General features: G+C 38.4%; 1 protein-coding gene across 5 annotated transcripts in view; it reads right to left on the bottom strand.

Moving 5' to 3' along the window:
* Positions 1-12,417, bottom strand: part of ADAMTSL3 (ADAMTS like 3) — a 392,562-nt gene that overhangs the window by 225,017 nt on the left and 155,128 nt on the right. For all 5 annotated transcript variants that reach the window (XR_006273566.1, XM_043489726.1, XM_043489723.1 and 2 more), the window contains exon 4: positions 10,095-10,222. Coding sequence is in view for 4 of the 5 variants with exons in the window: in XM_043489726.1 (XP_043345661.1) it covers positions 10,095-10,222 (128 nt within the window). In the remaining variant the exon portion in view is untranslated. The remainder of the gene's footprint in view (positions 1-10,094; positions 10,223-12,417) is intronic.

Genomic DNA, 12,417 nt, shown 5'->3' with positions numbered 1-12,417 from the left:
AAAAAAAAAAAAAACTGATGGGAAACACTGTCTTTGTAAACCTTTGTTAAACCTCCTCTCTAAACAGTACACTCTGTGCTTATCCATTGGGTTGAAGAAGGTAGGAGGGAAGATTGCAAAGATGTTTTGCTAGTGTGTACTAGAAACCTTTCAAATTATCCATTGTTCTATGTGCTACATGTATCTCATTTACCTTTACTGTATATATTATGTATGTACTGGACAGATGGGTCCCAATTTTACAACAGCTAGTCTGTAGATATTAAAGAGGTTGCCAGTGTATGATAAAGTGAAGTGAAAGTTGCTCAGCCATGTCCGACTCTGTGTGGAGTCAGACTGTCCATGGAATTCTCCAGGCCAGAATACTGGAGTGGGTAGCATTTCCCTTCTCCAGGGGATCTTCCCAACCCAGGGATCGAACCCAGGTCTCCCACACTGTAGGCAGGTTCTTTACCAGCTGAGCCACAAGGGAAGCCCAATGTATGATTAAAGTGGAGTTAATAAATTAATATGTTTTGTATACTTTGTGATATAATTCATTGAAAGGCTGTCTTCTGAAAAGCAAATTGTAAATCACATCTAAGTGAAATATGTGAGTGTACTCCGCCCACTGTTGGATGGATGGCAAATAGGAGGAATTTGGAGAAATGAAGGGTTCTAGGCTAGAATATTCCTTCATAGAAGACACTTTCAAATATAACCATTGTTACATGTGTGTAGTTTATTCAATACTACTGTGTATACAGTGGACAAACAAGTCCTTATTTGAAACATCTAGGTTTTCTAGATGTATAAAAGTATACAACCTATGTTGAAAGTAGAGTTAAAGTAATACCTTTTAAGTATTTTTTCTGTTAATTCATAGGACTGGTTGTATTTGGGGAGTGGGATTGTTAAACTTGAGTAAACTCTCCAAGAAAAGTAAGTTCATTGGGTGGTGGGGAAGCAGGGGCAGGGAAGAACATACAGAGAGAAGGGTTCTGTACCCATCAGTCTTTAGACAAGTTCAGACTATCTAAACATTATTCTGTTTATGCATTTTAGTTAATACTGCAGTGTTTTAATCATAATTCTGCCAATATCTTTATCTAGAGGCCTGTTGCCATTTTTGTACTTTCTGAAATTTTTGTTGCTAAGAAAGTCAGGATTACATTTTTTACCTTCCAGATTGAGTTGGTATAGTATATTCTTAGTTATCAAAATACTCATAGCCTTGGGACTTTGAAATGGTAAATATTCATGATGTGTGAAAAACAATACATAACTATATGGTCATCCAGGTCATTGCATCTATCAGTGATTCATTTCTTTTTATTGCTGTGTAGTATTCCAAGGTATTGATATATTATAGTTTGTTTACCTATTCACCCACTGAAGGGCATATGGGTTGTTTCCTTTTCTTTCTTTTTTTTTTTTTTTTGATATTATGAGTAAAGCTGCTAAAAACATTCAGGTTTCCATGTGAAAACAAGTCTTCATTTCTCTGGGATAAATGCCTAGGTATACAACTGCTGGGTTATACAGTAGTTACATGTTTAATTTTTTAAGAAACTGCCTGTGGCCATACTGTTTTACATTCTCACTCCCAGTATAGGAGTGATTCAGTTTATCTGAATTCTTACCAGCATTTCATTTTGTCAATTTTTTTATTTTTTTAAAAAAGCTATTCTGATACATATGTAATAATGTCAGATTGAGACTTTAATTTGCATTTCCCTAACAGCTAGAGTGGAGAAGGACATGGCAACCCACTCCAGTGTTCTTGCCTGGAAAATCCCATGGACGGAGGAGCCTGGTAGGCTGCAATCCATGGGGTCGCTAAGAGTTGGACACGACTGGGCGATTTCACTTTCACTTTTCACTTTCCTGCATTGGAGAAGGAAATGGCAACCCACTCCAGTATTCTTGCCTGGAGAATCCCAGGGATGGCGGAGCCTGGTGGGCTGCTGTCTATGGGGTCACACAGAGTCGGACACAACTGAAGCAACTTAGCAGCAGCAGCAACAGCTAGAGATATTAAGCCCATTTTCATGTACCTATTTACCATGTGTATATCCTCTTTAGTGAAATATCTGCTCAGCTCTTTTGTTCATTTTCTAATTGGATTCTTTATTTGTTTTAATTGTTGACTGTTTTGTTCTTAATATAAATCCTGGTCCTTTATCAGATACATGGTTTGTAAATATTTTCTCCCATTGATCTAGGTACTAATACTACAGTTTTGGCTATGTAAGTCTTACATCAGGTGGACTGATTCCTTTTACTCTATTTTTTTTTCAAAATTGTTTTAAGTATTCTGTGCCTTATACCTTTTGATATAAATTTTAGAATAATCTTATTTAATTTACAAAAATAAAACTTTGCAAGAATTTTGAGTGAAATGAATCTATAAATCAACCTGGGCCCAGCTTTATGCCCCACTTGTCTCCTCAGTTCAGTTCAGTCGCTCAGTCATGTCTGACTCTTTGTGACCCCATGAATTCCAGCACACCAGGCCTCCCTGTCCATCACCAACTCCTGGAGTTTACTCAAACTCATGTCCATCGAGTCGGTGATGCCACCCAGCCATCTCACCCACTGTTGCCCCTTCTCCTCCTGCCCCCAATCCCTCCCAGCATCAGGGTCCTTTCAATGAGTCAACTCTTTGCATGAGGTGGCCAAAGTATTGGAGTTTCAGCTTTACCATCAGTCCTTCCAATGAACACGCAGGACTGATCTCCTTTAGGATGGACTGGTTGGACCTCTTGTCTCCTAGAATATTGAAATCAGGGGATCCTTGACTGAGAAATCAGAGCAGCACAAATAAAAATACCTAAAAAACATCATCAGGCAATGAGATAGACCAGCCACATCTCCTTAATATTAAGCTCACACCTCTTTTCCTTAAATATGAACAACAACCAACAAGGATCACCAGAAATCTTAGAAAAGTCTTTATCATGAAATATCATGACATAAACAAGACAGAAAACAGTAATTCAAAAAGAATTGAGACAATGCAAGGGAAAGAAAACCAACCCCCCACCTCCCGCCAACTCTATCTATATGCTCAGAGACAAAAGAGAAGATACTGCATCTGAAAACCAGGGACAGATTGCTTTAAAAAATAATAAATTAAGGAACAAAAAATATCTCAGGAAAAAAAAAAGAGAAAGAGGAAAAATGAAGCTACCTAGAGAACTGGAATGTAAGTTCAGGTAAATCTCCCAGAAAGTAGGGCAAATGGACAAAGAGAAAAACTGTAAGTCTAATATCTGAATAATACATACATATACAACTTTTTAAAAATTATAAATAAAAATTAAAACAAAAATATCTTTTTGTTAAAATTGTATAATCTCTAACATAGTTTTCAATATTATTCACAAAATTACCCATTCTTACCTATCCCTTAGAGCCATACTATAATCAAGAAGGCTTTTTAAAATCAGTCTGGGATTTAATAATTCATTCATCTATTTATTAATGGAATAAAATATACTAAATTTCCAGTACATGCCAGTGGTAATGTGGGGCACAGCACAGAGAGGAAAAATACATGTATACCACCTAAAATTTTGTTTCAATTATTTAAAAAAAATTTTAAAACACAATAAAATAAACACTCTGATAAAACCGTATTCACAAGATCCTATAGAAGCACAGAAGTACTGCATATAACCTAGAAAATGGTAGAAACTGCCAACAAATGCTTTAAGGAAGAAATGGAGATTCAAAGGAGTTTCCAAAGTCAACTATGTGTTAACAACCAAAAGGAGAAAAAAAGATGCTTCAGGCAGAAAGAAGAGCACTGACAAAAGGTGTGAAGTGATAGGTGAGCACACATTTACTTATTTACCCATTCAAGTAACAATGTTTGAGTTCTAATCACATGTTAGATGTTAGACCTTAGAGTGGTAAAGTCAATGTCCCTTCCCTAAAAGGAGTCTTACCTGCCAATAATGAGAAGCATAAGAGAGGAACATCAAAGTTAGACTCAGATGTCAAGATAGATTTCCTAAATGAAGATGACCATGAAGAATAAGTAAGAATTAGCCAGATATCACACTAAAAAAGACACAAAAGAATACATGACAAGATGCAGATGGTTAAGACAGTAGATACACAAAGAAGGACCGTGTTTAAAAATGAAGGAAAGAATGTAAGGTAACAAATACACCACAGCAGTATTTTCAAACATCATTAGAAAATAAATTAGAAAAAAAATTCAAGTGGCAAGGATCTTGAAAATCATTCTCAAACACACAGGAAAATAAATAGATGAAAGTGGCTGGAGTAAAAGCAGATGAACAGAAATAACTAGCATTCATGAAAAAGAGGACAAAACAAAAAGGCAAGAACCAACAGTAAATGATATAATAGAAGAAAACTTTTCCTATAATGAAAAAGGATCTAAACCTGTACAACAAAAATGGCCACCATGTGCCAAGAAAAAATAAGAGACTGATATATAGAAACAACATTGTAAAACTCTTGAGAGAAAAAATAAAGCCTTCCATAGGCAGCCAGGCAGTAAACTACCAAAAAGAGCCAAAAAAATAAAAAAAGAGCCAGCCTGAGAGGTCTATGAGCAACATTGTATGCCAAACTTTGTGAAGAAAAAACTTCTGAGGCTTGAGAGGAAAAATTTGTGTCTCAGGAATTTCATGCCCAAATAAGCCATTCACTGTTTATGTGTGAAGTCAAGAGAAAAACATTTTCAGATATAGAAGGATTCATAAAGTATAAGACCCACAACTTTTTCCTGAAATTAAGAAAGCTATAAAGTCTTACTGCTTGAAGTGTGGTCCACAGACAAGCAGCATTGACATCACCTGGGAATTCATTAGAAATGAAAACTCCTGGGCCCCACTCCAGACCTACTGAATCAAAGTTTATATTTTAACAAGATCCCTAGGTGATTCATATGTGCATTAAAATTCCAGAAGCACAGCTCAAAACATATCCCTGCCAACAAAGTGATGATTCAGAAAGAAGAACTGAAAGTACTGACAATGAACATTGAAATAATATATGTATCCAAACTCAATTAAGTTTCAGTGATGGTTTGAAATATGATTATGAAAGAAAAGATAAAAAGGGGATAAATGCTGCCAAGAAATTGGGTATAAGATCCCAAGTTATAATAACAAAATCCCACTGAGTGGAAATGAAGAAGGAAAGCATAGAACATGCATTGACTTACAAATAAAAAGAGACTAGTATTTTATTATTGGCATTGATAGTTATAAAGTAATTATTAAAGTATGATTTTCAAGCATCTTAAATTTAATCATCAGAAATATAAAAACAGAATGGTGACTCAGTAAGTAAAGAATCTGCCTGCAATGCAGGAGACACAGGAGACTTGGGTTCAATCTCTGGGTCAGGAAGATCCCCTGGAGAATGAAATGGCACCTCACTCAAGTATACTTGTCTGAAAAATCTTATGGACAGAGGAGCCTGGTGGGCTACAATCCAATGTATATATATATATATATACACACACACACACACACACACACACACATACAATTTTGAAATTACCAGAGGTAAAGTTCAGCAAAATAAAAGAAAGAATGAAAGATTTTAAGTAGAGAAGGTCATCCAAGCACATATATTGAACTCTCTCCCTCTTATAACTGCCTAGTGAAATAACCAACAAAGCATATTAATAGGTTAACATCTCTACATCATAGCTAAAAATTCATAGAGGCTATACACAAGCCAGAAATTTCAATATACATATGAATAAGACTGAATTAAAGGATGGTACACGAATATACTATTCACTTACACAAAAGAGAAGCTTGCAGGAGACACAGGTTCGATCCCAGGGTCAGGAAGATCCCCTGGAGGAGGAAATGGCAACTCACTCCAGTATTCTTGCCTGGAAAATCCCACAGACAGAGAAGCCTACAGTCCAGAGTCATGGGGTCACAATGAGTCAGACAAGACTGAATGAGCATGTGCCCACACGCATGCGCGCGCACACACACACACACACACACACACACCCCTACCTCTTCAAACAGTGCTTATACCCTGTTGTCTATCTCACTTTTCCTTTTAGGACTCCAATTATACATGGTTTAGACCTTTTCATCTTATATCCATACCTTTTCATCCTTATTCTATTTTTGTTCATTTTCCCTGTGTAATTTAGCCTGGATATTTCTACAAATCTATACTTTCTTCTGCTGTTTCTAATCTGCTATTATGGCCGTCTGTTTAGTTCATGATTTTAGTTATCATTTGCTTCTATTCTCAAATTCCCATACAATTCCATTTTATGGATTCCAGTTCTTTGGTGAAATCCTATATCCTGCCATCTATTTTTGTAAATACTTATTACAAGGGTTTTGTTTTGTTTTTTTGATACACAGGTCCTAATACCTATTTCTAACTCTAGTACCTATTTCTATCATCTGATTTTCCTCTTGTTCTTGTCCCCTGGTAAGACTGGTAATGTTTTATTGAATTATTGGCATAATCTATAAAAATTTGTATACTTTCTTGTTGGTGTCATCTTCCTCTAGGGTGTTTTTTTAAGCTTCCTGGAGGCAGTTGAAACAGCAACAAATTTCATTATTCAAGTTAGGGTTGAATTAATTAAGACTGGGTTTCAGTCTTCGTAATATCTAGTCTATTTAGGATTAGATTTCCCTTTCTCCTAGGGAATAGCCTTTCAAGGATACAAACTATCACCTGAGGTGTTTACCATAGTTTTGAATTCCAATTTTTATGTCCTAGAACTATGAAACTGCCAATAAATCTGGTCAGTTTCTCAGCCTCTTAGAAGCTGCTTTCTGCTTGACTTCTCTGCCTCTTACTGCTTAAAAACTGGTAAATGCCTGGATAAAAAATATGACTCAGATAAAGTCATTTTCTGCATATCACTGCCTTCAGGGATCTGGCAGTCTCAAGTTCTAAGTCCATGAATACTTTTTACTTCTCAGTTTCTGGTTCCTGGGCTCCCCTGGTGGCTCAGCTGGCTAAGAATCTGCCTGCAGTGCCAGAGACCTTGGTTTGATCCCTGGGTTGGAAAGATCCCCCAGAGAAGGGAAAGGCTACCCACGCCAGTATTCTGGCCTGGAGAGTTTCATGGACTGTATAGTCCATAGGGTTGCAAAGAGTTGGACGCAACTGAGCAACTTTCACTTCTGGTTCTAAATTACCCATCATTAGACTGCTGATATCTGTGATAGTTTTATTACATCCAAAGCATGGTCCAAAGTGAAGTGAGACAAATAAGGACAAAAAAGTAGATTTTTATAAACCTATATGAATTCAATTTAAAGGCAAGTCTTTTAATCTAAGATTATGTCTACTTTTTAATGCTTAAATGCAAAAATTCTGATTGTAATTCTTTCTTGAAAAGCCTGTGATAGTGGACCATAGTTGCATTTTTTATTTGTTTTTATTTTTGCCTTTATTTGACCAAATAAAATATTGACAACCTATATCAGTTCCAAATATGCTTTTTCTTTTTGGACAGTTTCCTAGTATTTGAAATCCAAAAATCTGAGATTCTTTTCCACAGTCTACTAATCTACCTCCTTCTTCAACATTGGCCCTTTCTGCTTTTTCCCTATTTCCTTTTTAGGAATAAAAGCCTCTTTTCATTTCCTGCTCCAGAAACTTTACATATGCTGGCTCCAGTATCTGGATTTTATGGCCCATTACCCTCCATCCTCATATAATCCACCTCCTCTAAGCAGTCGAGTCTCAAAAAGAGACTCTCAGTACAGAGGCCTTCCCTGTGTTGGCATTATTTACCCCCTTGACAAAATGTTAATTTCATATAATTTGATTACATACTTGTCTATTGTTTGTTCCTCTAGACTATAAGAACCATGAGGGCAAGTTCTGTGCTAGTTTATTTTTTTCACTTATTCATTTGGCTGTGTTGGGTCTTAGTTGCGGCCTGCAGGATCTTCATTGCGCCATGTGGGATCTTTTGCTGCAATGGACAGACTCTGTAGTTGTGGAACTGGGTTTCTGGAGAGAGAGCCAGTAGTTGTGGCACACAGACTTAGTTGCTCCATGGCATGTGGGATCTCAGTTCCCCAACCAGGGATTGAACCTACATCCCCCACATTGCAAGGTGAACTCAACCACTAGACCACCAGGGAAGTCCCTCTGTGTTAGTTTAATTCACAATTGTTAAACTCCTTGCCCACACCAAGGTATAAAAAACATCTTGGAGCTGGAGACTTGGGTATATAAGGATTTCTGAAGATTTTTTTTGAGAAATCTATGCTGCGAGCCTAAGCCTCAGTCTGCTGTAACAGAAAGACAAGAGACAAGGGCTTCAATCTGCTAACCCCCAGTCAAGAGGAAGAAATTTGGGGAATGCCAGCTGAAGAGTTCAATAGGTGGCTCTTGCAGTTGGTTGGTATCTAATTCACACTTGAGATACATAAGGGCTGAGAGCTCAGCTGCAGTGGACCGTGTAAGTAGAGAAAGTGTTGCTGTATTGGCTCCTAGAACTAGGGAGTTTCTTTAGCAAAGTTCACAGGAGGGTTTCCAATGAACCAGATGCGGGCTGCATGCAAGACAGTCAGTGTGAGTTGTGTTCGGAACAAACATACCAGGACAGCTGCTGAGGGGGTGAGTATACATAAATAGGGAGCGGTGGGGACATGTCTAGGTGTCCTAGAATAGGAAAGAGCAGCATTACCAAGTTAGAGGATTGCGAATACCACATCTCAAGTGAACTGCATGCAAAGGATCCCAAGGGATTGGGTGGTGGGGAAGGAGGAGATAACATCTCAGAGAAATCCATCAAAGTGCTCACAATAGATAAAAAGTAGCTTTAAATACTCCTAACCAGATAGCATCAATACCTGCTCCCTAAATTAATGGCAGGGACTTCCCATGTGACTCAGTGGTAAAGAATCTTTCTGCCAATGCAAGAGATGAGGGTTAATAATTGGGCTGGGAAGAAGCCCTGAAGGGAATGGCAACCCATTCCAGTTCTTCCCTGGGAAATCCCATGGACAGAGGAGCTTGGCAGGCTACAGTGCATGGGGTCACAAAGAGTCAGACACGACCAAGCAGCTGAGCACACACACACACAAGTCATGGCAGCACTCTACTCCTCCTCCTCTCCTCTTGCCAAAATCTCTTTTTCTGAGTAAGTACAGAGAAGGCAGAAAAGGCTGAAGAGTTGCCCTTCCTAACTTGAAGCCCTTCCAGTAGCAGCCAACCACAGTTAGGAGAGAGAAGACACAAATTCACACTGAGATAGACCACTTGGAAAAAATCATATTCTAGGCAAAATCAAAGCACTTGTTAAATAAAGTAATAAGCATGGAAGCATTTTGGTTGTATGACAACAAGATGAAAATGCCCATTCATGGTTCTTAATATATTCCTCTAATTCTTTTTTAACAAATACAAGTACATACCATTTTTATTTTTTAATTTTGCCTTTATCTCTTTTGCCAGTGGATAAGTGGAATTTATGGTGTTTAACCGATCCTTGATTTGAATAAAGACCATTTATACCAGTGATTCAAATGGAACCTTGATCAAAATTTTGAGATTAAGTAGTCTTATCCCCTCTGTTTTCCCTAATTATTGCCTTGGCATTTATCACAGGATATATTTTTTACGGGGGCAAGGCATGAGGGATGATGCCAAGGAAATATAAAATGCTCTAATATATGGGGTTTGGCTTTTATATTTAGTTGGTGATTAGGGAGGTACACACCACTTTTAAAAAGTAAAAGACAAACACAAATAAACCCCACTCTTTTCCTATCTGAAAGTGAAAGTGTCAGTCACTTCCAACTCTTTGGGACCCCACAGATGGTAGCCCGCCAGGCTCCTCTGTCCATGGAATTCTTCAGGCAGGAATACTGGAGCAGGTTGCCATTTCCTATTTCAGGGCATCTTCCTGACCAGGGATCAAACCCAGGTCTCCTGCATTGCAGGCAGATTCTTTACCGTCTGAGCCACCAGGGAAGCCACCAAATATTTAGACATTGTAGATGTTATACCACAACCACAGTACTTCCTAAAGCCATGAAGCCAAGTTGTCTTCCCAACGCCACCCATCCAAAGGCGCTGATGTCCCACGGAGAAGAGTAGATAAAGCTGCCACCTACCTGCCAGTCAAACATCTCCGCAGAGAATATGAGGCTCCTCCCCCGCAAGTCCTCGAGCAGTCACTCCAGTCTCCCCAAGCATCCCAGTTGCTATCTTTCTCTTCATCTGAACGAGTGTTTCTTGAGGTCTGGAAAGTGGAAAGCACAGTATATTGTAGACAAAATGCTAGAGATATCCCAAAGGCTTTCCTAGTTTTTCCAGAGTCTGAGTCTAAGCTGTTCACAAACACTAAAGTTGCCTGAAAGTGCTTTCCTTCAGAGTGGTTACATCAAACACACACAAAAGCTGGGGTTTTTTTAAAAAAATATTTATTTATTTGGCTGCACTGGGTCTTAACTGCTGGTACACGGGATCTTCGATCTTCACTGGGGCATGTGGACTCTTAGTTGTGGCATGCAGGATCTAGTTCCCTGACCAGGGATTGAACCGGGGCTCACTGCATTGGGAGCACAGAGTCTTAGCCACTGGGCCACCAAGGGAGTCCCACACATAAGATAGTTTTATATGGAAACTAGAGGCACATGAGTACCTTTCCACTTATGAGGGTTTTATCCAGATGGCTTCCCAGCTCAGTTTTAAATGTGATATTTTATCATTTCAACATTTAAATACATTGGCTAAATATTAAAAATAATATTTATTATTATTAATTTGTTTTATAACTTCATAGCAGGGTCCTAGCTTGTACCTAAGGCATTCTCACCTCCTGAGAGAGGTTCTACCCCAAGAAGGCAAAAGCTTCAGGGTCCAAGAAAATAGAGAAAGTTCAATTATGAATACAGTTGGTTTAATTTGTTTTCTGGACTTGCTACCATTGATTTATATCAATATAGTGTGTGTGTGTGTATGTATGTGTGTGTGTGTGTGTTAGTTGCTCAGTCATGTCTGACTCTTTACAACCCCATGGACTGTAGCCCACCAGGCTCCTCTGTCCATGGGATTCTCCAGGCAAGAATACTGGAATGAGTTGCCATTTCCTCCTCTAGGGGATCTCTCTGCCCCAGGGATCGAACGCAGGTCTTCTGCATTTCAGGCAGATTCTTTACTATCTGAACCACCAGGGAAGCCCTTATATCAAGATACGTTAAAGAAAAGAGAACTGGGAGAGTTTAAAAAATTTTAAATATATAGATGGATATAGGCTCAATGGTAAACAATCCATCTGCCAGTGCAGGGAATGTAAGAGACATGGGTTCAATCCCTTGGTCAGGAAGTTACCCTGGAGAAGGAAACGGCAACCCACTCCAGTATTCTTGCCTGGGAACTCCCATGGACACGGGCACCAGGTGGGCTACAGCACATGGGGTGGTAAAGAGTCAGATACAACTGAGTGACTGAGCACACATGCACATAGGAATGAATAGAAATGGTGTGTATTACTTAAATAAAACTACAAAACTTTACAGAGGACTAAAGCAGACTCAAAGAAATGGAGAAACATACCATAGTCCTAAATAGCTGGACTCAGTACTGCAAAACGTTAATTCTCTCCAAATTCATCTATAAATTCATAACAACTCCAGTCAAAATCCCAAAAGGGGGTTTTCTGGACCTTAACAAATGATTCTAAAGTTCAACCAGTGGAGTAAATGTCTACAAGAGCCAACAAAAAAACTGTAAAAGATGGGAAATTAGAACGAAATTGCCTCAATTAAAAGAGTATAGAACTGGCATAGCAATAAGCATTCATATCTATTACGTTTTCTTAAGAAGCCCAGAAACAGACCCAAGTATAAGGACATAGTGTAGAACCACAAGCCAGTGTGATGAATGGTTTAAAAGAAAACCATAGATAACTTCTTCACAAGATACACCAAAACTAATTCAGATATATTCCAGAAATCAATATTTCAAATGTGGAAAGTGTAAAATAGTAAAAAAGTTATAGACTAAAAGTCACACAGACTTGATGTAACAAAGATTGTCCTACATATATCAACCAAGGTAGAATTCCTAAAGGAAAAGACTAACAGATTTAATTACATGAAAATGGAAACACACACAGCATTTTCTATCTCACCTATAAATAACGGGATAAGTATGTGAATATCCAGGCTTCCTAGGTGGCTCAGAGGTAAAGAATTTGCCTCCGAATCCAGGAGACATAAGAGACGCAGGTTCGATCCCTGGCTTAGAAATATCCCCTGGAGTAGGCATGGCAATTCATTCCAACAGTCTTGCCTGGTAAATCCCATAGACAGAGCCTGGCAGGCTACAGTCCATGCAGTTGCAAAGAGTCAGACATGACTTAGTGACTAAACACCACCAACAAATATGAATATCCACACGAAAATGCAGCAATAAAAGCACAAGCATATGGGC

Source organism: Cervus canadensis, chromosome 17 (genome assembly GCF_019320065.1).
Source record: "Cervus canadensis isolate Bull #8, Minnesota chromosome 17, ASM1932006v1, whole genome shotgun sequence".
In the NCBI taxonomy this organism is placed as follows: domain Eukaryota; kingdom Metazoa; phylum Chordata; class Mammalia; order Artiodactyla; family Cervidae; genus Cervus; species Cervus canadensis.
The sequence above is the reverse complement of the archived record's forward strand: the minus strand, read 5'-3'. Positions and strand labels throughout refer to the sequence as shown.